The 24,337-nt window shown below is 41.2% G+C and overlaps 1 protein-coding gene across 2 annotated transcripts in view; it reads left to right on the top strand.

Moving 5' to 3' along the window:
- Positions 1-23,755, top strand: part of LOC140995802 (sarcoplasmic/endoplasmic reticulum calcium ATPase 2-like) — a 28,493-nt gene extending 4,738 nt beyond the window's left edge. Inside the window, exons 4-20 of one of the 2 annotated variants that reach the window (XM_073465908.1) lie at positions 1,916-2,020; positions 3,688-3,826; positions 11,990-12,070; positions 13,828-13,913; positions 14,071-14,535; positions 16,854-16,942; positions 17,112-17,214; positions 17,653-17,784; positions 17,873-17,989; positions 18,082-18,300; positions 18,406-18,741; positions 18,929-19,149; positions 19,233-19,435; positions 19,540-19,625; positions 19,714-19,847; positions 19,940-20,057; positions 20,616-23,755. In XM_073465908.1, coding sequence (XP_073322009.1) covers positions 1,916-2,020; positions 3,688-3,826; positions 11,990-12,070; positions 13,828-13,913; positions 14,071-14,535; positions 16,854-16,942; positions 17,112-17,214; positions 17,653-17,784; positions 17,873-17,989; positions 18,082-18,300; positions 18,406-18,741; positions 18,929-19,149; positions 19,233-19,435; positions 19,540-19,625; positions 19,714-19,847; positions 19,940-20,057; positions 20,616-20,885 — 2,904 coding nt within the window. In that variant the 3' untranslated portion in view covers positions 20,886-23,755. Of the gene's footprint in view, positions 1-1,915; positions 2,021-3,687; positions 3,827-11,989; positions 12,071-13,827; positions 13,914-14,070; positions 14,536-16,853; positions 16,943-17,111; positions 17,215-17,652; positions 17,785-17,872; positions 17,990-18,081; positions 18,742-18,928; positions 19,150-19,232; positions 19,436-19,539; positions 19,626-19,713; positions 19,848-19,939; positions 20,058-20,615 lie in introns of both variants that reach the window. The other variant, XM_073465907.1, reaches the window with a different exon arrangement.
- The last annotated feature ends 582 nt before the right edge of the window (positions 23,756-24,337 follow it).

The raw sequence follows: 24,337 nt of genomic DNA, 5'->3' as shown, positions 1-24,337 counted from the left end.
AACTGTAGATTAAGGTATGGCTGAAGAACATTTTCAAGTGTGTGCACGCAAGCGTGTGCGCGCGGCTGCACTTGTAGTGTGCAGTGGCCACTAAGGTGACACTGAGATGTCACTGGCTGCTGTCATGACAGGGCAACAGAGCACCACTCAAGACCAAATTTGGGCCCTTGCCCCTCAGTGGGAGGGCACTTATTGCACACATGCCCACCTCAACATAGAATCATTCCCGGACAATATGTATCCAGTTTGGAGGCAAATTAACATCAGAAAAGTTCAACTATTGGCTAACTGTTGGAGGAGTTCCTCAAAACTTAATCTAAAAAAAAAGTCCAACTATTAATTACTTCTATTTGCATGAATTAGCTTGATGTTGAGGGAACAGTTATTAAGGATTTGAATGCATTATTTTATAAGGTAAAGTGCTATACATGTTTATTTATCCTTTGCTTGTTAGCATATATATTAGGGCTTCATACATACATACATACATACATACATAAATCAGCTTTATATATTATTCTGTGTAGCCGCACATCACTGATAAGCTTTCAGAGTGGTATTCATGAAACTTGCTTCTGCAAAAGCAAAATACACTACTCAAAATTAGTTAGGGATATTAGGATATAGGTGCATATTTGCATGTGCATGGATATGCTATAGAAGTCAAAGGAGACCAAAAATATTCACACAATGACAATTCAGATATGTCACAGAATAAACAATCAAAGTGAATTGTCTGAAACAATTAGTCGATCAGTCGTCATCACGCAGGAATGTGAATCATTCTCTTGTTCTGGCTTCTCAAATGTCACAATATGCTGCTTTTAACGGAACATCTTTGGGTTGTGGTCTGTTGGTCGGACAAAAAATGCACAATTTACTAACTGATTATGTAAAAATGTAATACATTATTCGACAATGAAAACGATTGTTAGCTGCAGCCTTTTTTTTTTTTTTTTTCGTTTTCAGTGGGGGTGAATAATGTAAATCTCTTAATCATGTTGGGACATAACAATAAAGCACTCTTGAGCCCTGTGCTTCTGTATTAACACCGCTATTAAGAGTTATGCTTGCCAATTAAGTTATGCCATTTAAAATGTCTTTGGCATCTGGCACAGCTAGATACTTACATCCTCTTACTGAGGTTGACTGCTTTATTACATTATCGGATGTTAACTGATTGCTTGTGACACACAGGCTAATTTTAGGGCAGTTTTCTCAGGGACAAGAAGCCAAATGAGACTCCAGGTCAGAATATTGTTATTGCTTTCTGGCAGTGGGTTCTAATATATGATGCGAGTTACATACAGTCTTCTGGATGATCTTCTCAAATGCTTTTGTTATGAGGAGGCTTGCATTCCTACACAGTTCAGCTGTGCAGTGTTGGCAGTTAAAAAATCAATAAATACAAATATCCAGAGGAGAACGGCAACAGTTGCCAACATTGAATAAAATAAAATGCACTGCTACTAGTAGACTTAAATTTAGAGATTAGGGCTCCTACATTTCCATTTTTTACTTTTAGCACAGGAAAGAGTTGAGTTCAAGTATTTAGGTCCAGTTGCATGATATGTTTTTTTTCCCCTGTACATGCACTTTTCTAAAAGAAATGTGTGGGATGGTTCTCAGCTATTAACTTAAATCAATCTCTGACTTTGATGTCAAGCTTCTGCAACTGACAAACAGCTAAAAGCTCATATTAATGGGATGAAAGACTGCTGTCACAAAAGCTACCTCTTTAAGAGTTGAGAAAAATCAAACATTTTAAATGCATGATGTGTGACTCGACATCTTATCATCTTCCATCAGAGTCGATTTTTCAGTATTTTATCTGTTCTGAACACCACTGTTTGTCCTGTCTTGATTTCCTTTCTTCTTTTTTTTAACCAATGAGATGTTTCTTATACTGTTTCAGGTCCTGGCCTGGTTTGAGGAAGGAGAAGAAACTATCACCGCCTTTGTGGAGCCTTTTGTAATTTTACTCATTCTTATAGCCAATGCCATCGTTGGTGTGTGGCAGGTGAGTCACTGTGTTTAAATCACACTGTTTACAAGGGGAATTGGTCCAGCTTTGTTTTTTTCTTATTTATTTTAGTTTTGATTGTCCAGATTTGTTGATGTAAATCACATTTCTTGATGCAGCAGAATGATGGATTTTCTGGGAAATAGTTGTACCTGTTAACTTCTTTTCAATAAGGACTAAAACCTAGCTTAGTAGACAGTTAAGGATAACATTTTAAAGGGCCACTATGTGGTTTTGGGGACAACATTTTTATCAGAGGAGAAAGATCTTCTTTGTTTCCATGACTGAATAAACAAACTGATCTTAAATGACAACACAATTTCATACTGTTTTACTTTGTTTATATTTGGGGCACCCTGCCACCATGCTAGCTTCAAACAGTGTTCTGGGGACCTTATTTTCCTCTGAGAAGAGCTTGTTTATTCACACGGAAAAAATAAATATTTTTGAGTTTGTATTATTACCTCATTAATATTGTAAATATTAAAATTCTGAGTTTGAATTTCTTCTCCAAAACTACATAGTGCCCCTTTACAATAATGAGCCAGCATTAGACAAGTGAAAACCTAAAGTCAGTATGGCATTGAAAGCTATTGCTAGTCAGATTCAGACTCAGTTTAGATTTACTGCACAGGTACAGGAATTCTTGTGCATTCTTAGTCAACCTTATAGAAAAAAGGCAAAAGGAGCCAAATTAAAGCATAAAAATACACATTTTATAATGAAAACACACTATAGATTATATAAAAATAGAAACTATGAATTATAAAAATATACACAATGAACTGTCTTTTAGTCAGTTGCAGTGGGCTGTGGAAAAAAAGTCATATGAGAGGCTGTATCAACATGGAAAGTAAGATACTGATGTTCGGTGCTCTTAGATAATTCCAGTGAAAACCAGTCCCACAGTTTTCTAATGAATGCCCCACCTTTATCAAGATGATCATGCGTCTAATTCACTCAAAACCAATTGCATCATAACTGTGAACTGCAGCGTCCAAAATGTTGAATCAACACCTCTCTGACGCAATTTCAACAGAAACACTTTTGTATTTTGATTGCGTAATATTTAACAGTGAACCGCAGTCACCAGTGAGAAGAGATATCAACAGACTGAGCCAAAGCTGTTGTTGTACTAATGTTAAAGACACAGCCAGATATGGGAAAAGGATGTCCTAGACAATTAATTAAACTTTTCTATCAGTGTGACAGCCTGCTGCAATGTGTAGGTTTTAATATTTGCTGTACTTCACTTGCACTGTACATCAACAGTGTTTCCTGAAGGCTTCCTGCTGAAAAGGAGTGGTTGTGTCAGTTGTCATCAGCGGTCTTTCTGTCTGATGCTTACATTTGAGGCTGGCTTATTTTATTTATTTACAGAATGTGTGGGCAGTGCGCTCTGAGTGATGTGGTTTTTCTTGTTGATGAACGATGAAGATGCTGGTGAAGGATAAAATTGGAAAACGTCAAGAGGCAGAAAATGATGTGATTTCTGTTCCCATTTTCATACACTTAACATCTAACTGTCCCCAACCAAAACCTGACAAAATAAACATCCAACTGAAAATGTCCTCATACTGTTTCGTATGCATGTATTTGTTCATGTGATCGCATCAGTTCATCTCAGAAATCTTTGGCACTGAATCACGTTTTCTCCTCACAAGGAACGCAATGCTGAGGATGCCATCGAGGCACTTAAGGAGTATGAGCCTGAGATGGGAAAAGTCTATCGGCAGGACAGGAAAACTGTTCAGAGGATCAAGGCCAGAGACATCGTGCCTGGTGACATCGTGGAGGTCGCTGGTAGGTTAACCTGCTCCTCTAAACCGACATGTCTTTGTTACTGTTGTGTTCAACCTTGTCCGACTGTTGTGTTGCTTTGACTAGAGTGAGAGTGAATAGTTTAGATGTTAGTTTGATTTGTAGACTCGAGGAGAGGAAACATGTGGATATCACATGAACCTTGAATTTCACAGAAGATTGGCAATTTAATGCCACTGCAGCTTCTATCAAGAATTTGTTGTTCTCTGTGAAAGAACCTATTTTTCCACATGCTGCTTTTTTTGGAGATAGTTCTTGGCAGCTGTTGGCTGTGCCTCAGGTAAAGCCTACTGTGGCCACATCAAATGAGTTCAGGTATGGTCATGGTTTACATTTAGCACAGGTGGGAATTGAAACCTCTCCCATCTCCATGTGCCACAGCACAGGTGACTCACCCTGCAGGAGTGATGTATTTTGGGATGCTCTTATTAACCCATTGTCTCAAAGGGCTAGGCGCAAATGCTATTAAGGCCCACATTACTGTGTGTGTGTCTGTGTGTGTATATTTGTCCACACACACCAAATTTGAGCTCAGTTGAGGAACATGCTGCTACTGCATCCTCACAGCTCATCCCAACTGCAGCATGTGAACTGAACGCTGGAGAGTGATTCATGCTGCTGAGGTCCAGTCAGCGTATTTCAGCAGCTAGGATGTATAGCTTAGATTTTGTAGATTTTCCCCCACGGCATACACACTTCTATAGGTTTATGTAGAGGGATGAAGAGAGACGAATGTGTTGAGGAATGTTGAAACTCGAGCATTATCTTGATACTCTGTTTCACCCCAAGCCACTGAAGTGATGCATAGTTTTTCTGTGCATGGTGGTAGGTTTTATTTTTAGCTGTCGTGGGCTGGTTAGGTTATGGAAAGATGTATTTATAGAGGCAGTGACAGTCATGAAAATGACAGGTGTCCTGTGCACGCCCCTCCCATCCTGCTCAGGGTAACATGGCTACAGTGGGTGATGTGAGACTCCTGAATGACCTTGACAAGGGTAACTGAAGAAGGAGTGTACAGGGCATTAAAAAGTGTACGATTTTTCTAGCATGTATAATTTGTTTTTGGGTGACTAATCATAACATTTTGCTTATGTGCGTTGAAGGCTTAATTTTTTGGCTCAGGTTTAAAGAGAAAATTGTGAGTCAGACACACCCTCATTTTGCATATTAGAGACCTAGTTATTTGAAAACTCCTGATGAAGGTAGCTGGAGGCTTTGCTGTCAGCAGCATGAGGCTTACTCAAAAATGCAGCACAGCAGGACGTAAAGCCGGATGTTTTATCCTGTTGCAGAAGTCCATCAGCTCAACCTACTTCCCAAATCCTCCAAATATCTTTTACAATGGTTCCTGTCAGGCTCCCCCTTTTTTTTCTATCTATGAATAATATTTTCCTGAAGTGGCAAAGTGACCCCCGCCACGCAGAGGAGTGTGATGACGCAGATGCTGGCCGGCCGGCTGCTGAGCCAGGGTAGAGGACACTGAGACGAGCCCTCTGTGGCTGCTTCAGCCGTGAGAAGAATAGCCTGCAGTCAATCTGTGCTGCTCTCTTGTCAGGGTGCTGCTGTGGGTTTGAACGCTGCCTCCTACTCGCACCTCATTGCTCATCCGCATGCTCACTGAATTTGTTTAATATCATGGAAGTAACACTCTTCGTGATGCATTTCTCAGACTTTGATCTAGATTATTTCATGCTTGGTTTTATCTTTGTAGCATGGTGTTTTTTAAATCCGACCTTGAAGCAGTTGAAGCACCGAGGGCTGCTGTCGGCTGTCTGTGCTTGTCATCCGTGTTCAGTCTCCTGTCCTGTGTAGTCCTGTACCTGTTATTGTCAGGTTCACATTAGTCAGATCAGTGATTTTGTCTGAATAGCCTAGATTTTGAAATCATCCAATGCATATGATCAGTAACGATAAACAAGGTTTTTCTTTTATCTAGTATGTATGTGCTATATAGTATATCGGTCTGATAAATTATCAGACTGTTTGAGTCCTTATCGACTCTATAGATCTGTGAAATTATAGCTGATAAATGGAGCTGATAAATATGAAGCTTAGCCTATACACGTTCCAATAGAGTAGGTGCAGAAGATAAAAAAGTGCAGTACACTTTTGCTGCACAAACTGTTGTTGTTGATGTGAAAGTTTTTTACAGTTAGGGTCAGAGTTATGGAATATTGAAACATTCATTCATCTCCATACTTGAAGTAGCCTAAGACCATCCGCACAATTAAAGATGGTTCTTTTTTGGCATTTGCTCCTTATCCACTGAAGTCACGCCCCTTCCAGCTTGCTCCATGGGACCTTATTTCAGAAAAACTTTGTATGGTAGTGAATGAAGAGAGACAAATATTTGTCAAGAGAAGTCAAGAAAGACACAGTTTGTCATAAAACTATGAAAAAAAATAAGACTGTGAAAATGAGTAATTATAAAGACTACAAACAGTCGCGTTACTGCCGTGGTCTTATTGAGTGTTCACCAAAACCTGTAACTTAAACATTGTAGAGCTGCTCTTGTATATTAGCAGCTCACAGAAACTGACACTCTCCTTTCACATAACTGCAGTTGTCAATATGACCAGATTTTTTTGTGATTTTCATCTTTTTTAGTACCTTTTCTGTACTAAGTTGGCGGACATGTTGGTGTTGGTGACGTGTATTGAGTGAGACGATGTAGTTCACTGAGCAGTTTCACTATATGATATTTGACTTTTACTTACGACAAACTGTGACTTTCTTGACTTGAAAAATTGTCTTTTACTTGATCAACATGTGTGATTCATGGCACAATTCAAGTAGGATCACAAAATTATTTGTCTCTCTTCATTCACTACCATCCAAAGTTTTCCGAAATAAGGTCCCATGAGGCTCCACTGGAAGGGGCGCGACTTTGGCTCTCTACGTTTGGAAACAGAAATAAGAGGGCATTAAATTCTACAACCTCAAAGTAGATTGTTGACACCTCTAAGATCGATCATCATCTAAAATCATCAGATTGCCCCAGTTCCCTTAAATGGACGTTAGCTGATAACATCGTAAGTTCACAAGTTCCTTTCACTGGTTTTAAGTCTTTGTCATAACACAGCACGCACTGTTTGCTGCCAGCTACAGTTTGGTGTTGAGGGCTTGCCCATTTGGATGTTGGCCTTTTCACAGAGCAGCAGAACTCAGTGGGTTTGTTCTCTGCTGCCTGTGAAGTTGTGGAGTCTGGTAGTAGGAGGGGGACTCATGTGGGAGGAGGCAGGAGGGGATCTCTCATCTGCTGCTATTGTGCTAGAGAGAGATGACCTTATAGGGAAGTGCTTCATGGGTAACCATCCCACCCCACCATGCTCAATGCATAGCGACCCTACCCATCAGCTCCTGCACCCCCCGCTAAGATTCCAGACACCATGGATAGTATGTGGCATTTAATGTGGTCTGGCAAACGTCTGTTGTCACGGAGGGACTGTCTTTTGGCAAATGTTCCCGACTTGTCAGCAAGACTGAGAGAAACGGTCTCATCTCGCCGACCATTGAGGCAGGCTTTAGAAATGCAAAACCTCACTTGTAGTGAAGTCCAGCAGAAGGGCACAGAGGTTTTTATTCAGGCCAAACAGCATGGGTTGAAGGCGTTAAAGGCTTAGCGGGAGAGACCTATGCATGTGTAACGCATACCAAAATGTCAGGTGTTTAGTGAATAAAAGTACCACATATTTCAGTAATAATTCTCCATTATTATCTCCGGCTTCTATTTTTATACAGATCTACGATTATACAGCCCAATGTCCTAGCCTTGTTAACTATAAGTCATACTGCACTGACTGCTGGGAATCCGTGCTATGCTGTCTGGTTACAGATGGGATAGTGGGAGGTCAGAATGTAATGAGAGGCCACTGCTGAAAGTGTTGACTTTAAGACATAAGGAGAATGTACACTCTGACCTGTTGTGTTAATGTGTTACATTGTTGCAAAGACAAGTAAGATGTTGTGTTTCTTGTGGTGTTTACATTACATCCAGTCTGCTAATAGTTTTTCTATAATGTCGTACTGCTTTCACAATATGTTTTTCTGTGTAACAACATCAGAAAATCAAAAGTCCAAAGTTCAGATCCTTGTATCCTGCAGTTGCCTGCAGCATGTATGCGTGGGCGGTGGTGAAAACTCTTTTCTAGATGTTGGGAATTAATTGTGTCATGCTTCAGGTACATGTAATTTCTGCCAGGCTTCCACTAAACCCCCAGTTAATTTTGACGGGAGTTTTAGTGCTCCCAGTCCTGGGACAAGTTTTGTCTCTATGGCAACAGAAACGGTTACGTGTGATGTGCCTGCTACTGCTTAAGATTCATAAAGGCAGAGCAGAGATCCCTGGAAAAAAGTGTAGAGATGGTGCTTACACAACATAACAGCGGTCATAGGTGACCATCAGCTAACACTTGTATGGATCTGTGACAACGTAACAGCAGGAAGTCCCAAAACTCGTCAGCTGTGGGTAAATATTGGTTCGTCTCCTGCCAGACAACTGCTAACTAAACATGACTTACTCTGCCCATGTTTGCTGATGAAATAGTGAAACCTACATGTGACTTTGGCCGTGAGCTAGCACAGTGGGCAAAGAATTAAGAATCCTGCCATGAACAGTTTGAGCAAAAACACTTATAAATGCACACCTAAAGTCACTTGCAATACAGTTAAAGTGATGTTTTTAACTGATGCAACATCCTCTCACATAATGTCCCGTCTACAACAATATATGATTGATAACACGTCACAATTAATAGCTTATAAACACTGAATAATCTGAATCTGCAAAGTAACCAACTGAATTTATCAAGTAAATGTAGTTGAGAGTATGTATAAGAAAGAAAAAGAAAAGTAAAGTAGCTCAAAATTGTACTGAAGAACCGTCCTTGAATAAATTGTACTCATCTGTGGTTGTATGAAATTTTTACTGCAAATAATATCGGTTCAAAATATCGGTTTTCAGTGTCCTTGATTTCTAATAATCGGTATTGTTACCGGCCCTGAAAAACCAGCAGTAGGTAACTGTCAGCTCTCCCCCGTGTGGAGAAGCAGCACGTAGCACCAACAGGGAAGCAGAGCATTGTACTGCTAAACGGTACTGACAGCAAGGCGTATTTTAGCCATCTAAAAGAAAAAATATATTATATTTTGAACATTTTTGGTCCATATTCCTACACACAAGGGCAGCTGTGTCTGCCATGCATTGTATCACGTCGCATATGAGCTGTTTGGGTCGGACTTTAAGTGGCTGTCTGACAGCAATGTAAAACACCAAAAATGTTTAAAATATAGTGTACACTTAAAGGGGCACTATGTGGTTTTGTAGACAAAATTCAAACTCAGAATTATAACATTTACAATATTACTGAGGTAATAATACAAACTCAGAAAGAGCTGGTGGTCATCCACTGCAGGTAAGGCACTGACTAGAGATAAGTACTTCATATAATCCCACATCAAAAGACAAAAACTATCCTTTTAAGAGGGTGTAAGGTAGGAGCCATGTAAACAACACACTTGCAGAACCAGGTTTATTAGTTTTATTTACTGGCATTGCATTTCCTTCCATTGGTTGTGCTGAGTCATGGTAGCATCGCTTCTTTAGTGCACCTGGCTGCTACAGATAAGAAGTAAACCAGCTTTAATTAAGCAAAGAAGAAAAGACAGTGAAAGGTTATTATTTGACCTGATATACGCTGTTTTTGATAACATAACAGTTTGGACAAAGTATTTGCATCATTGTACACATGTAAATGTAGCTTACTAGTTAATCAGTAGGGGATCTGTGATGGAAAGCTGCTGGATGCTCCACTTGTTGACCGCTCTGAAATGACCCACTCGACATGACAGGAGGTCAGCCTTTTGTTGAGCTGCCATCAGCACATGTTGCCTCCTGGCTGGGCCCAGAGGAAACCTGGCCTGCCGAACCACACGCTGTCCCCTGACACACGGCAGGGGCAGGTGCCAGTCAAAGCTGGCAGCTTCACTTCGGGCAGTGCCTTGCCTGCTGTTGAAAGGTCTGTTTTTAAAGGCACCTCTGGGAGTCACATTGGGTGCAACGCATCACTAGAGCTTTTGTCACTGTAAGATTTGTCGGGCTATATGACCTGTTGGCAAGCACAGAGGTGAGAATGTGGTCATGCCTGAGGAGATGCTTGGACTGCTACCAAGTAGGATGTTGACACAAAGGGACAGATGATATACACACACTTCATCAGAGCAGGTCTGCAGTGTAACACAGTCCGGGACAGTTCCAGTGTTTCACAATGTCACTGAGTCTTAACACTGACTGGCGTCTTTGAAAGAGTATCAGAAAGCACCATTGTAAGAAGCCTATCCCCCTCTCTATGTTTCCTGGCTCAGCACTCTCTAAGAAGTTCTCAGTGCTTCCTCAAAAGTAATGACTTAGCACAGGAAGTGTTACACAACCATGGAGGATGTAATTGTAAAGCTTTTTGGCTGCTAAGGAAAACATTTCATGTTTTGTTCCTGTGGCGCAGCTGAGGGTAATCCTTTTAATCTCTTCCTGGGATGGGATCATTTCTCTTAAGAAAGTTAAAAGTATACCATTGAAAGTGGTTCCTCTATTCATTTTGCAGCAAGCTCATTGATCCATACCATCAGGAAGTTAAACACAGTCTTTGGCTGCATCCAAATACTGAGCCCTCGTGGACTTCAGTCATACATTGGGTGATGTGTTCACTGTCATCACATCAAGTCTGTGAGCATGTGAGCCCGCAATGCAAATATAAGATTACCTCTATAACCTTTACTGCTACTTGCACCCTCAAAGTCTGCAAGTCTGATCAAGTCTGGACATTTGGATGCAGTGTTTTAGTATTTTGAACAGACCCCAAGCCTGCATCGCTCCATCTGTGCGCCAGGTTGTGTGACCTTCTCAGAAGAGAAGCTCCCATTACAGCCATTGTTCCAGGTTCAGATGGTTTAAAGATGCAGCCGAGCTCGACATTAGTCTTTCTCAGAAAAGCTGTCACTGTCTGTCTTGTCTGTCCAATGCCTGCTGACAGATCAAAGTTCCTGGCATCACTGTCAGGACATCTAATGAACTGATCCAGCTTCTCACAGGGGTCATGTCTCATGGTGGGAAGTCAACAATCATGGAGCTAGAGGGCTGAAATTTACATTACTTTAACAAGGCTGTAAAAATGTGAGCATCCAGTTGTATTACAAATGTTTGGATTCAGAGCTGATAAAATAGTTGAGGCCCAGTCTCTGTCCCTTTTGTCTTTTCCTGTGCTGTTTCAATAATGAAGGAACAGCTGACATTTTAGGGCCACATTTAAACCTGATAAACATTGGGGGACGTATTGAAATGTTTTTCCCATTTTTGGCTGCATACATTGTAGGTCCCTTTGCTATTTCCCCCTCCCTTCTCTCAAGGGCATTGGATGGGGTGGATTACGCACAACATGTGCCCCTCAAATGTGAATCTGGACTTTCAGTGGTTTTCTTTGTTTGTTTTCTACTTTGTCTGAATGTTTTGTTTGATTCTCAGATATTTGGCAGGCCCGTGTGGGCTCCTGGATTCGAACTCCACCATGTTCTCGGTTGGAGTCTTTCGTAACAATCTGACACAATTTGCATTTTTAACTAAGTAGGCCTATATGTAGACTACGCCCAAGGAACTGTGCCATAGCCTGAACCATTTCCCCAGTTTCCATTGCCTTTATGTACCATTAGGAAGCTGAATTGGGTCACTGCAATTCCGATGTACCCAAATTGGCCTTTTCCTTTGAGACGGGCCTTTTATGGCTCACAGGTCCTTCATTTCCTCCTCTTTCTTTGGCTCTCCTTCTCTTTGCCTGCAGTAATGGCAGCACTGCTCTGCTGCTGTGTGTTACAGCAACCTCCCTGTAACGAGCTGTGCTTCATCAGTTTAGTTTACACTGATGCTGAGTTTATGCCAGCAGAAAACAGACAACAACTCATCTGTTAAATCTTCATTTAGCCTGTACACACATGCAGAATTGCACTATACCAGGAGTGCATAGGTTGACTTGAGTTGTCTTCTGCAGACTTAATTTTAATGTTTTATTTTCAAGTGATTTCACTGTGTTCATGCTCTTGATGCTTTGGCATTTTTGTTTTTGTACTTTCTCTAATTGTGGATCTGTTTGGTTATAGTTGGAGATAAGGTCCCTGCCGACATCCGTATCTGTTCAATCAAATCAACAACTCTGAGGGTAGACCAGTCCATTCTGACCGGTAAGACACATCTGCTGATGATATCAAAGCCGTCAAAGTGTTTTTCTGTGCCATGATTATTAATTAGAATACCTTCTACTAAATAGATTTACCTAAATAGTTTCATAGATTGATTTACTTGACTGACACAATGCAGCATAAAATACAATACAGCATGCAGTGTATGATTTTTTTATTTATTTTTTTGTCCTTTTTGTTTGTTTTTTGTAATTTGTATTCTTATTGCACACTAACCTTTCTTGTCACAGCCTCAACACTATGCCATCCCATATTTTCAATCTTTTGAAATTCTGTTCAGCATTCAGTAACAAATAGAAAGTCACATGAGTTTAAAGCTTAGTTAAAGAAAGATGTCTGACTAATGTACTGTAAGCTATCTCTTACTGAAGGTAATGGAGAAATGCTCATTGTTTTCATACAAAGGCTTAAACATCACCACCTGGCCCTTTTAAGTATTGTATACCTTATCAATTAATTAGTTTTCAGACATGGCCACAGGTTACAAATGCAATAGTAACTGGAATCCACTGAGTTTAATCAGTTGATTTATTATACCTCTTTCAAACTGGGGACAAACACCCACTGTTATCTGGTTTTTGTCTTCAGTGGGAAAGCATACCATCTGCATTCATTTACCAATTTGAATGAGTCTGCAGTAGTCACGGTTGTTTTTTGACTCTAGCTCCGATCAGCAGTGACAGGATATCAGGAAACTGAGGTGAAAGCTAAAAAGTAACCAAAAAAACATTGTCACTGGCCTCCATCAGTTGCCCATTTCTAGCAGATTTTAAAAGCCTACATATACGGGCTAACAAATTATATTTAAGGCTAGAGTTTCATTATAGCAACCTTTCTCAGTGTGTTCCGTGGACCACCAGTGGTCCGTAAGAGCCCCCTAGTGGTCCACGAGTAGATTTAAAATAAAATAGCATGTTTTTAAATGAAGCGTTTCTCAAACTGTACGTGATGCTGAGCGACTTCAGAGCCTTGTAGTGAGTAGGATAGATGTGTTGATTTTTATGTTAAATCAACATGTATGAAAATTCAGACATTATTTATTTGAACTTGTGGTTCTGCTGTGTTGTCAGACTTCAGCACTGTAACCAGATGTTTTATGACCATTTTGCGACACAACATATTTACATTTTAAGTAAAAAAAAAAAAAAAGATCAGCCGTCGAGCACTATGTGAGACTTAAATTCTCCAGTTTGGAGCCAGACATCACTACACTGATGTCTGTATTATTCCCATTAAGATGGCAACAGTCTACTTCAACTGTATATTACAAATTTTAGCCTAATTAGATGACAGTCTGGCAAAATAGCCTCGCCTACTCAGTTAACGCTAGGTGGTCATGTTGGTTAAGTGTTGGTTAAATTGAGAAACACTGCATTATAGTTATTCCCAGCTTTAAATGACTCTCAGACTCTCCACTGATTTTCTTTATTTCAAGATGAGAGCACCAAGTTGAAGATGAAAGGATCAGTCCTCCAGCTGTATTTGAATAACCAGAATAGCTGAATGACAGTGAACAAGATTACTTGTGCTGGCTGCAGAATGAGCCCTGCGTTGTATAATGACACGCTTCCCAATTAGCATGTTTGCTTCTGAATTGAAACATTCATGAGCATGTGAAAGATCAGTGAAACAGCTTGAATGATCATAGATCTCTGTAGCGATAATTGGCTGTGCTTTGTTACTAAGATCATCTGTAGAGACAAACTGAGTCATCCTGCTGCTGTCTGTTGTCTTTGTAGGTGAATCTGTCTCTGTCATCAAACACACCGACCCTGTGCCCGACCCTCGTGCTGTCAATCAGGATAAGAAGAACATGCTCTTCTCTGTAAGCTGAACTCTTATCACACATCCTGTTGATGTCTGTAAACTTCTTGTGTGTTTAGTTTCTGTTAACTTCCTGGAAAAACTCGATCCGGTTGTTATTGCAGAACTGTGAGATGTTATCCGATGTACCAAAGTCAACCAGTTGTTGTTATTTTCAGGGTACCAACATTGCAGCTGGGAAGGCCGTGGGTGTGGTCGTGTCCAGCGGTGTTAACACAGAGATCGGTAAGATCCGTGATGAGATGGCAGCCACCGAGCAGGAGAAGACGCCCCTGCAGCAGAAGCTGGATGAGTTTGGCGAGCAGCTGTCAAAGGTCATCTCCCTCATCTGCATCGCCGTGTGGATCATCAACATCGGCCACTTCAACGACCCCGTCCATGGAGGTTCTTGGATCCGTGGGGCCGTCTACTACTTCAAGATCGCTGTGGCGCTTGCCGTTGCCGCCATCCCTGAGGGTCTTCCTGCTGTCATCACCACCTGCCTGGCCCTGGGCACTCGCCGCATGGCAAAGAAGAACGCCATTGTCCGCAGCCTGCCGTCCGTGGAGACCCTGGGCTGCACCTCTGTCATATGCTCTGACAAGACGGGAACCCTGACCACCAACCAGATGTCTGTCTGCAGAGTGAGTCACACACACACATACACATACACATACACACACACACACACACAATCTTTCTCTTGGTGCATTGCTAAGCAGTTTGGTTGTCAGTGCTTTGTCATCTTTGTTGTCCCTGCCTGGATTTTCAGGTGGCAGTACTTAGAACAACTGACTGTGAAAGTCACTTTGAATACATTTGTCAGCTAAAATGCTAATACCATCTGTGCGCACAGAGAGAGTGGAGTGTTCCTTGTGATCAGGTATTCAGAATATTTAAAAAAGAAGGCAACATGCCGCCCCACTCCTCTAATCTACATTGAGCTGTTGGATGACTTGCAGTGCTGCTGTTGCATAACTGACCTTGCGTCACCAAGCTGCAAAGCAGCCAGCCTGTATTTCCTTTCTCTCTCTCTCTCCCTCTCTGTCTGTGAGTGGCACCCCAGCACTACTTGGCCCCACATTAAGGAGACATTTCAGCATTTATTAAAGTTTAATCCCCCTTTGTTGCCTGCTCTGTGCTTTCTCAGAACTTTGGCTCAGCCTGAATTAGACTTGTGGCAATAATTTACAGTTTTTATCAAACAGTAGTTTGGGCTTCTGTATTGTTTGTGCCACATGTTGTACTGACCATGATTAAATAGCCCTGTGATTTTGCAATTACTGCTGTTTCAGTGATTTATAGTGATTCACAGAGAGCCATATATTAAACCACTGAAAAGAGAAAACATTTGCACTAAGGACATAGACAAAAGCCTTTAAAGAGGTGTGCTAATTGAATGTATACTGCTGTTTCATATTAAAAAGTCATAAAAAAAATTTAAATCATGCACATATATAAAACAAATTTACACAACATCTTATTATTACTGCTAATGGCTAAAAGAATCAAATAAACAGTTAGAACATGATGATGATGTCTTCTTTTCTCATACAGTGTTTGTTTCATGATGCATCTCCTCACTACCTGACCCAGTCTCTAAAATAGTATGTACTGTTAGTCGAGCCTGTCATTTTTGGCCTTAAAATAATCGATATTGTAGTAATATCAGCCCTGGCCAATTATCGGGGCCGATATTCAGCATTTTTCGATTATCGATATCAGTGATTTGGTAAAAATGTGACTTGTTTACCAGTCAGCAATTTCTAATTGGTAACACGTCACAATTAATGGCCTATAAACAATAAAACAATCTGAATCTGCAAAGTAACTAGTAACTAAATTGATCAAATAAATGTAGTGAAGAGGTAGTATAAAGTAGCATAAAATGAATATACTCAAGTAGAGTACCTTAAAATTGTACTTAAGAACAGTACTTGAGTAAATTGTACTTTTATTGTATGTTTATTCCATCACTGGTTGTTCGAAATTTTGACACAAAGAGTTTCATTTTTAGTGCAAATGAATATCCGTCCCAAATATCGTTTTTCAGTCACCTTGATTTCTGATAATCTGTATTGGCCCTGAAAAAGCCATAACGGTTTTAAGGCTATATGTTGATATTTTGAAATCTCCTCAAAAGCACTTCATAATGGCTTTGTATGGCTGAAACAAACAAATATCAGGATATTCTTGACCAAAAACGTTGATAGTTGACAGTAGGGTTGACAACACAATGTTAACACAATAAGATTTCTGATAAATAATCATCAGTAATGTAGATATAATGAACAAGTGGGTAAAGAACAGAACAGTCTGATTAGTTCAGAAAATTAAGCACCAAAATTTAACACGACATATAGTCTCCTATATTGCCCAGCCCTAAATGTAAGTATGTTTTGTACTGGCCATGATCATTCTTTAAAAGTATTTTTTGTAAAAAGCTATTGTTCCTAAAATAAGTGATCTGATGGAAGGCCCATTTGCTCTGATCATCAGAGAAAAGCAGCAGCAGTATTTGATGTTTGGCGGCTGGTTTTAGGAGGGCTTGACTGATCATCTTTCCCTGACTAGATGTGTGTGAGAGTATGTGTCAGTGACAAGATGAAAGCTTCCTGAAGGAGCAGGCCTGGCACTGCGGCTTCTTCCTTTTGGGCACAGTGTCTCTCTTTACTCAGGCTCCCTGGCAGTCTCTTCTGTTTACTTACGGAGAGAAACTAAACACCCATTTCTCACATTAGGCAGCAGGCCACCCAGCCTGGCACTCACAGAGACGCACTCTGTAACACTGCAGGATAATCTACTGTCCAAAAAGAGCTCTCACTTGTCAGGTCTGCTTGGGATTTCTGTGGGTTTCTGCTGCCACCTGCTGTGTCAGTAACAGACTGATGGTCAACTCAAATACTGCCATGATCAAATGGTGTCTCATTTGTTTTGTCTCACCTGCACTTTTGTTCTCCAGATGTTTGTTATGAACAAGGCTGAAGGTGACAGCTGCTCTCTATCAGAGTTCACCATCACAGGTTCTACCTACGCACCTGAAGGAGAAGTGTGAGTACTTTACAGCTGGCAGATCTCAGTGAAATCTTATTGACTTTAAATATTCATCTCAACCCCATACTCTCCCTTTAACCTACAGTCTCCCAACAGTTAATCATTTAAGAACATTCTTGTCGTTATATGGACTGTAACAACACAGGTAAATACTGCTTGTCCTCAGGTACCAGGACGGTAAACCAGCGAGGTGCACCCAGAATGACGCCCTTGTTGAACTGGCCACCATCTGTGCCTTGTGTAATGACTCCTCTCTGGACTTCAATGAGGTCTGAATTATGCTTCTTACTTTGCATGTCACACATGTAAAATAATACACAGTGTTTCAGGACAATAGTACAAATGTGATTGAACACAAAAAGGAAAACTAAATATAAAAAAAATCAATCCGGTGCTGGGGTGCAATCAAGCACACCAGCATACAAGTGACACTATTTTATTAACAGTTACATTAAAAACAAGAGGGAGCGAACTACACGTTTCACATCTAGCTTCATCAGATTTGCTTTATGCTTAATTACCAACAGGTGTTTCTTCTGTTTAAACTGTCCTTATTTGGAACACAAGTTATTGATGTGTTTCATGCTAAATCTGTGGGTTGGAGTGAAATGTGAAATTCTATAGACGAACTTAAACTGTAACCACCTGGTCTGCAAGGTTTTTTAAAGAGGGGAACATATCGTGATGGATGTTTTTTGATTTTGCAGGTGAAGGGTGTGTATGAGAAGGTCGGTGAGGCCACAGAGACTGCGCTGACATGTCTGGTGGAGAAGATGAATGTTTTCGACACAGAAGTCCACAGCCTGTCCAAGATTGACAGAGCGAACGCTTGCAACTCTGTGAGTGACAGCAGCCTCCTCACCTACAGATTTCCACTTCTCCCACTCAGCAGGTTTTTCTCACACTGTCCTCCTTTCGTCTGATCAGGTAATCAAGCAGCTGATGAGGAAGGAGTTCACCCTGGAGTTCTCCAGAGACAGGAAGTCCATGTCTGTCTACTGCACCCCCAACAATCGCTCCTCCATGAGCAAGATGTTTGTCAAGGTATACTGAAAGAAACATGCACTGATGGCTTAATGATGGCTTTGCCTTTGATGCCATGTTCTGAGTAATTTCTCCCTCTGTTTTAACTACAGGGGGCACCGGAGGGAGTTATTGAAAGATGCACTCATGTCAGAGTTGGCAACAGCAAAGTCTTCCTCAGCAGTGCCATCAAGGAAAAGATCATGTCTGTGATCCGTGAGTACGGGACAGGTAATGACACCCTAAGGTGCCTGGCTCTGGCCACAAGAGACAGCCCACCCAAAATAGAGGACATGGTACTATCCGACACTGCCAAATTCGTGGAGTACGAGGTGAATTTTCATTTAATTTCTGATACAGTTGTTTGGATGTGTGCTGTATTGGTGTCTGCTTGTAGAGTATTCTTAACAGTTGTGTCTTTGTCTCTCTGCGTTCAGTCCGACCTGACATTCGTCGGCTGCGTTGGCATGCTGGACCCTCCCAGACTGGAGGTGGCCTCTTCCATCACGCTGTGCCGCCAAGCCGGCATCCGAGTCATCATGATCACTGGGGACAACAAGGGCACGGCTGTGGCTATCTGCCGCCGCATTGGCATCCTGACCGAGGAGGACGACGTGCAACACATGGCCTTCACTGGACGAGAATTTGACGAACTCTCGCCCACTGCTCAGCGCGATGCCGTGACTCACGCTCGCTGTTTTGCCCGTGTCGAGCCTTCCCACAAGTCCAAGATCGTCGAGTTCCTGCAAGGATTTGACGAGATCACTGCCATGGTATGAAGTCTGGAGGCTGAGTCTGTGAAGTTTGTTTTTTGTGTTTCTTTCTTTTTGCTGTTGTTTTTAAATCTTTTTATGGTTTGCATTTGTTGTTGTTAATCTTGTAATCGTCGTGTTCCATGTGTTGATTTACTTGAGTTGCAACAAAATAATTACTCTACTGTAACAAAATATTTCTCCACAGACTGGTGATGGAGTGAACGATGCCCCTGCATTGAAGAAGGCGGAGATCGGCATCGCCATGGGCTCTGGCACTGCCGTGGCCAAGTCAGCCTCTGAGATGGTCCTCGCCGATGACAACTTTTCTTCCATTGTGGCTGCCGTTGAAGAAGGCAGAGCCATTTACAATAACATGAAGCAGTTCATCAGATACCTCATCTCCTCCAATGTGGGGGAGGTCGTCTGGTGAGTTTTCTTGGCGGCATTTTGGTTAACTGTTATTATTTAGAAGGGATGTAATGATAATAGATTGGTTATTCTCCTGACAGCATCTTCCTTACTGCGGCACTGGGCTTCCCCGAGGCTCTGATCCCAGTTCAGCTGCTCTGGGTCAACCTGGTGACCGACGGCCTCCCTGCCACCGCCCTGGGCTTCAACCCCCCAGATCTTGACATCATGGAGAAGCCTCCTCGTAATGCGAAGGAGCCCCTCATCTCCGGCTGGCTCTTCTTCAGATACCTGGCCATTGGGTGTAGGTTATAAAGGAAACTTTTGGGAGCCTTAAATCTGCCTTTATGCAATTAAATAAATGAGTCATTTGTGTATGCTGATGTTATTTGGTGTCTTTGCTTGTAGGCTATGTGGGTGCAGCTACAGTGGGAGCAGCCGCCTGGTGGTTTACCGTCTCTGATGATGGACCTCAGCTCACCCTGTACCAGCTGGTAAGTCTGCCTGTCAGAGTGATCATCCTGCAGCTTCACCTCTCAGCTCTTTGCCTCCCCCTCATTCCCCTTTCTCCCTGCCCCGCAGAGCCACTTCCTCCAGTGCGCCCCAGACAACCCAGACTTCGATGGCCTGGACTGCCATGTGTTTGAGTCGCCCTACCCCATGACCATGGCCCTGTCCGTGCTCGTCACCATAGAGATGTGCAATGCTCTCAACAGGTAAATATCGGAGCTTTCATCAGAGGATAATGTGAGCTCAGAAAATGAAGGCCAAACTGTATAAATGAATTTGTGTCCTCTCTTACGTCCAGTCTGTCAGAGAACCAGTCCCTGCTGCGGATGCCTCCCTGGGAGAACATTTGGCTCCTGGGGGCGATATGCCTCTCTATGTCCCTCCACTTCCTCATCCTCTATGTGGAGCCTCTGCCTGTGAGTTTAACAAAAAACAGTTTATCTATTGATGATGCTGCTTTACAATCCAGTTACCTAGGAGTTGTGTGGTTCTGTGTGCCATCTAGTGGTTGCATGGCTTCATTACAGACTTTAGATACAGATTTTATATACAAAGAAAATATTTAAAAATTGACTTAAAATGAAAACACACATATGGCTTCACCTCACAAGTATTTGATTTTGCAGCTGAACAGTCACCACTTCATCTTTTTACTCTGTCAGAACATTTACCTGAAGATATTGTTTGTCATTTTGCCTTTCAAACTGATTAGTTATGATTTATAGTATGAAGCTTTTTTGACATTTTGACACTTATGTGCTTTGTTGCAAAGCAGCACTTAGATCTAAAAGTTAAAATTGCACTCAGCTGCTATAAATGCCCCTGATAGTCCTGTGTAGGGTAGGATGTGAAGAGACATTTTGAAGGGTAGACCTTCCACACCAGTAACTTAACATGAGACCATGTGCACTCATGTTCCTGGGTAAAAAGTGGCTGTGATGTTAAATGTTGATTGTTGTTGTGCTTGTTCCTAGGTCATCTTCCAGATCACCCCTCTGGACACAACCCAGTGGATGATGGTGCTGAAGATCTCCCTGCCCGTCATCCTGCTGGACGAGCTGCTAAAGTTTTTGGCCAGGAACTACTTGGACTTTGGTAAACAGCTGGAGAAGCCGGCCAGCAAAGGCCACTCTTTGTCTGCATGCGCCGAGGGCATCTCCTGGCCCTTCGTGGCCATCTCCCTGCCCCTGGTGCTGTGGATCTACAGCACCGACACTAACGTGTCCGCCATGTTGTGGCCCTGACTGACTCCACTACACCACCCTCCCTGTGCACTAGTGTGAAGTGGACATTAACACACACATCTAACACAGTTACGTTAACCCGGATGAACTCTCAGTCAACACTTGCACCTGCTCTGACAGTCTGTCTGCTGTCAGATGTTTTGTATTTAGGACATTTTCACCAATACATGTTTCTGGGCGAGGGGCTGGGGGTTTAGTCATATTTTAATGACTTTGACTGACATTATGTCTGTGTGTTTTATTTCACCATCACGCTTTTCTCTCTTTTGATCCCCTGTTTTAAACAGTTAGAGATGCCCACCGTGTCGGAGCTGTGTGTTGAGCTGTACAGAGAATTTACACTATTTTATAATAATTAATATTTTGTAATTTTAGGGTGGGGCTGTTGGGACAATAATGCTGGGTGTAAAGAGGATGTGATACTAAGGACCGTATAGTATAATACTAATTTTGGGGTAAAGACTTGAATATATTTGCCCTGGCGTGAATCTCTAGTTATTTTTGAGCTCCATGCATAATCATTCATTATTTTCTGCAGTAGGCAGAGCGCAGCTACCTCAATGCTGTTAATATGACCATTACTACACATTTGTCTTAACATAGATGATCTTTTTTTTTTAGTGTTGAGGTAAGCACCGATTTGTTTTGCAGTAGAGACAAAGCCCTCACACACATTTTTCAATATACTTTCTTTTCTGTTTTATTGGAGGAAAGAGAGGGCAACGATGTTACCAGTTTGATTCAGAGCATTTTTTTTTTATAAAGATTGTTGTTAAATTTGTTTACTTGAAGAAAACACAATTCATTTTTAAGTCTAAAGATTCAACTTTCAGACTTAATTTTGCTTTTAATTACCGTATTCTTTCTAATGTATGTATAATGTGCACATACTGTACTTGAAAATGTAAAAAGGCACCAAGAAGCTGTTAGTCTTATCAACTGACCACAACATGGATGACCGGTCATTGGAAGAGTCTGTATATCTGTACATAGCACACAAAGTAGAATCTCTGTATAGATATTTTTTTTTGTTGCTGCTGTCAAAATGCTCCATACATTTACACAAGTTTACTTAAGTGTGGTCTTAGCCTTTCTGCATGCCTGCTCCAATAATCCCAGTCCAGTGAGTGCTCTGGTTTTTTTTAGTTTTGAAGCTAACTGTTGTTTCTTCCAACGCCTTCCACCTGTTTACCTGCAGAGTGAGTACACTTTGACCTGCATGCCAACAAGCGCGCTCTTGTCTTCACGTCGCTGCAGCTTTGCTGTCTGTCGTTGCACATATGCAATGACAGCTGCTCATATTTTTTGATAGGACCAGCAGTTTTTGTTTTAAATATACTTTGAATGGTACAAGAGTAAGAGGAGAAGAATGATGGCGTTTTAGAGTTTGTCTGAAAATGCCTTCAGTGTCACTTAGTGCCAGATTAGACGCTGAGTAGAAACAGGAGCCTTTTGCATTTGAAACGGCACAGTGTCACTGGTACTGGTTATTTTTGACTGCAGACTGGCGGCATGCTTCGTTGACTGGCAGAGACTATAACATTTAGGTGGCGTCGCACAATTATGGAACATGGTGTTCATTTTCTTATTTTATTTATTTTCTCTTTTTTTTCCTTGTTATTGCTTTTGTATTTCGACCGAATCCTCTGCTTGCCCATGGCATGGCCTTAAAGGGGCACTATGTAGTTTTGGAGAAGAAATTTAAACTCAGAATTTTAACATTTACAATATTAATGAGGTAAGAATACAAACTCAGAAATATTTATTTGTTCCATAACTGAGTAAACAATCTGTTCTCAGCAGAAAACACTGTTTGAAGCTAGAAAGGTGGCAGGGTCCGCCAAATATAAACAAAGTAAAACAGTATGAAATACTGTTGTCCTTTAAGGGCAGTATGTTTTTTCAGTCATAAAAACAAAAAGGTTATTTATTTAGTTTGTTTAGACATAAACAAATCAGTCAATGGAGATCTTTCCCTTTTTCCCCAAAACTACACAGTGCACCTTTTTAATATATTTGCTCTTTTTCTGAAAAGACGTACTGCTGAATTTTAAATTATTCGCTGCTCAGATGCTTTTACTCATTTAATTCTTCCTCTTTCTTCTTTTTCTCTGCAGCAAAGGCCAAGTAAGCCCACATCCACTCTGAATTCCTTGCAGAAACTTTGGTTTTGTTTTGTGTTGTGCATGTGTGTTTTGGGGCAGCACATCTTACAAGAGCTGCATGTCAGTTAAGTAATATGAAGACAGAGGCTCGTTAAAGTTCATACATCGTTTTTATAGAATGGCCATGAATAAATGTCTGATGAAAACTAGCCAATCCCACCTCATCAGTGTCCTTCCATCCTCCTGCATGAAGAGCCTTAGAGTACAATACGATTCTCATGCCATCGTTTTAGATAAAGATCTTAGTACCGTGTACAGTAAATTGTACTATATTCCATGGTGCATGTCCGCTGAATCAGCCATCTGTTCTACCAGACTTGTGTAATAGACCATGTATAGTATTGGTAATTAGAATAGACATTCGTCAGATAGTACAAATGTTAAATAAGCTCAAAAAAACAGTTCATCTTTCCTAAGGAAATACTTTTATGGGATATTTAAAAACCAAACAGCCTTTTTTTTTTTTTTCCTTTTTTTTTGCTTTGCACTGATGAGTGCAACATGTTTGGAGCAGATTTTGCCATATCTGGGAAGGCGGACGTGCAGCGGTGCAGAGATGCATACGCTTTACCATGAGAGCGGCAGGCAGTCCCTCCACTGGCACTTTTTGCCAAACTGCTGTACTGTATTTTCAGAGATGATTGTACAATGTATCACATGAACTTTGTTTTCAGGTAAATAAAACTGTCATACATGAAGAGTTTACTCGCTGTTCTTCCTGGTGTTACTGAGATTCATTTAAAATCTTTTTCCTCTTGTTGCTACAGTTGAATGTTTGAGCTTCACTGTGTCAAATGATGTAAATGCAGAGTTTGATACTAGAAGGTTTTCTCACTGATTTCTGAAAGTGGACATTTTCAGTGCATTCAGAATCACAGACTTTTTACTTTTAGTACTTACTGCAGCTGCCCTTACAAAGTATATACTGTTGCATGCAGTATGAATACAATTGGGTCTTCATCATGACAGTGCACCTTGAACTTTGACCCTCTTGCTCCAATATCTGTCGCAGCCTTAGCACGAAATTTTGGCGTACAAAGAACGTAGTACTGACACTTAAATTTGCTTTCATCAGTCTGAATCTGTCATTCTGGCAAATGTTTGTGCTCTCTTGGCTTTGTTTATATTTGGGTCATTCCACACAAACTTTTCCAATTACATGTCATGGATTTTCTTAAAAATCAAAAATTATGTTCAACTTCCATTTAATTAATTGGATGTACTGTACTCCAAATCCTTTTTTAAATTATGAATTTCTGAAGTTTGGCCCTCAGAGCTAAATTTCAG

This window comes from Pagrus major, chromosome 5 (genome assembly GCF_040436345.1).
Source record: "Pagrus major chromosome 5, Pma_NU_1.0".
NCBI classification, from domain to species: domain Eukaryota; kingdom Metazoa; phylum Chordata; class Actinopteri; order Spariformes; family Sparidae; genus Pagrus; species Pagrus major.
Note: the sequence above shows the minus strand (reverse complement) of the source record. Positions and strands in the feature narration are given on the sequence as shown.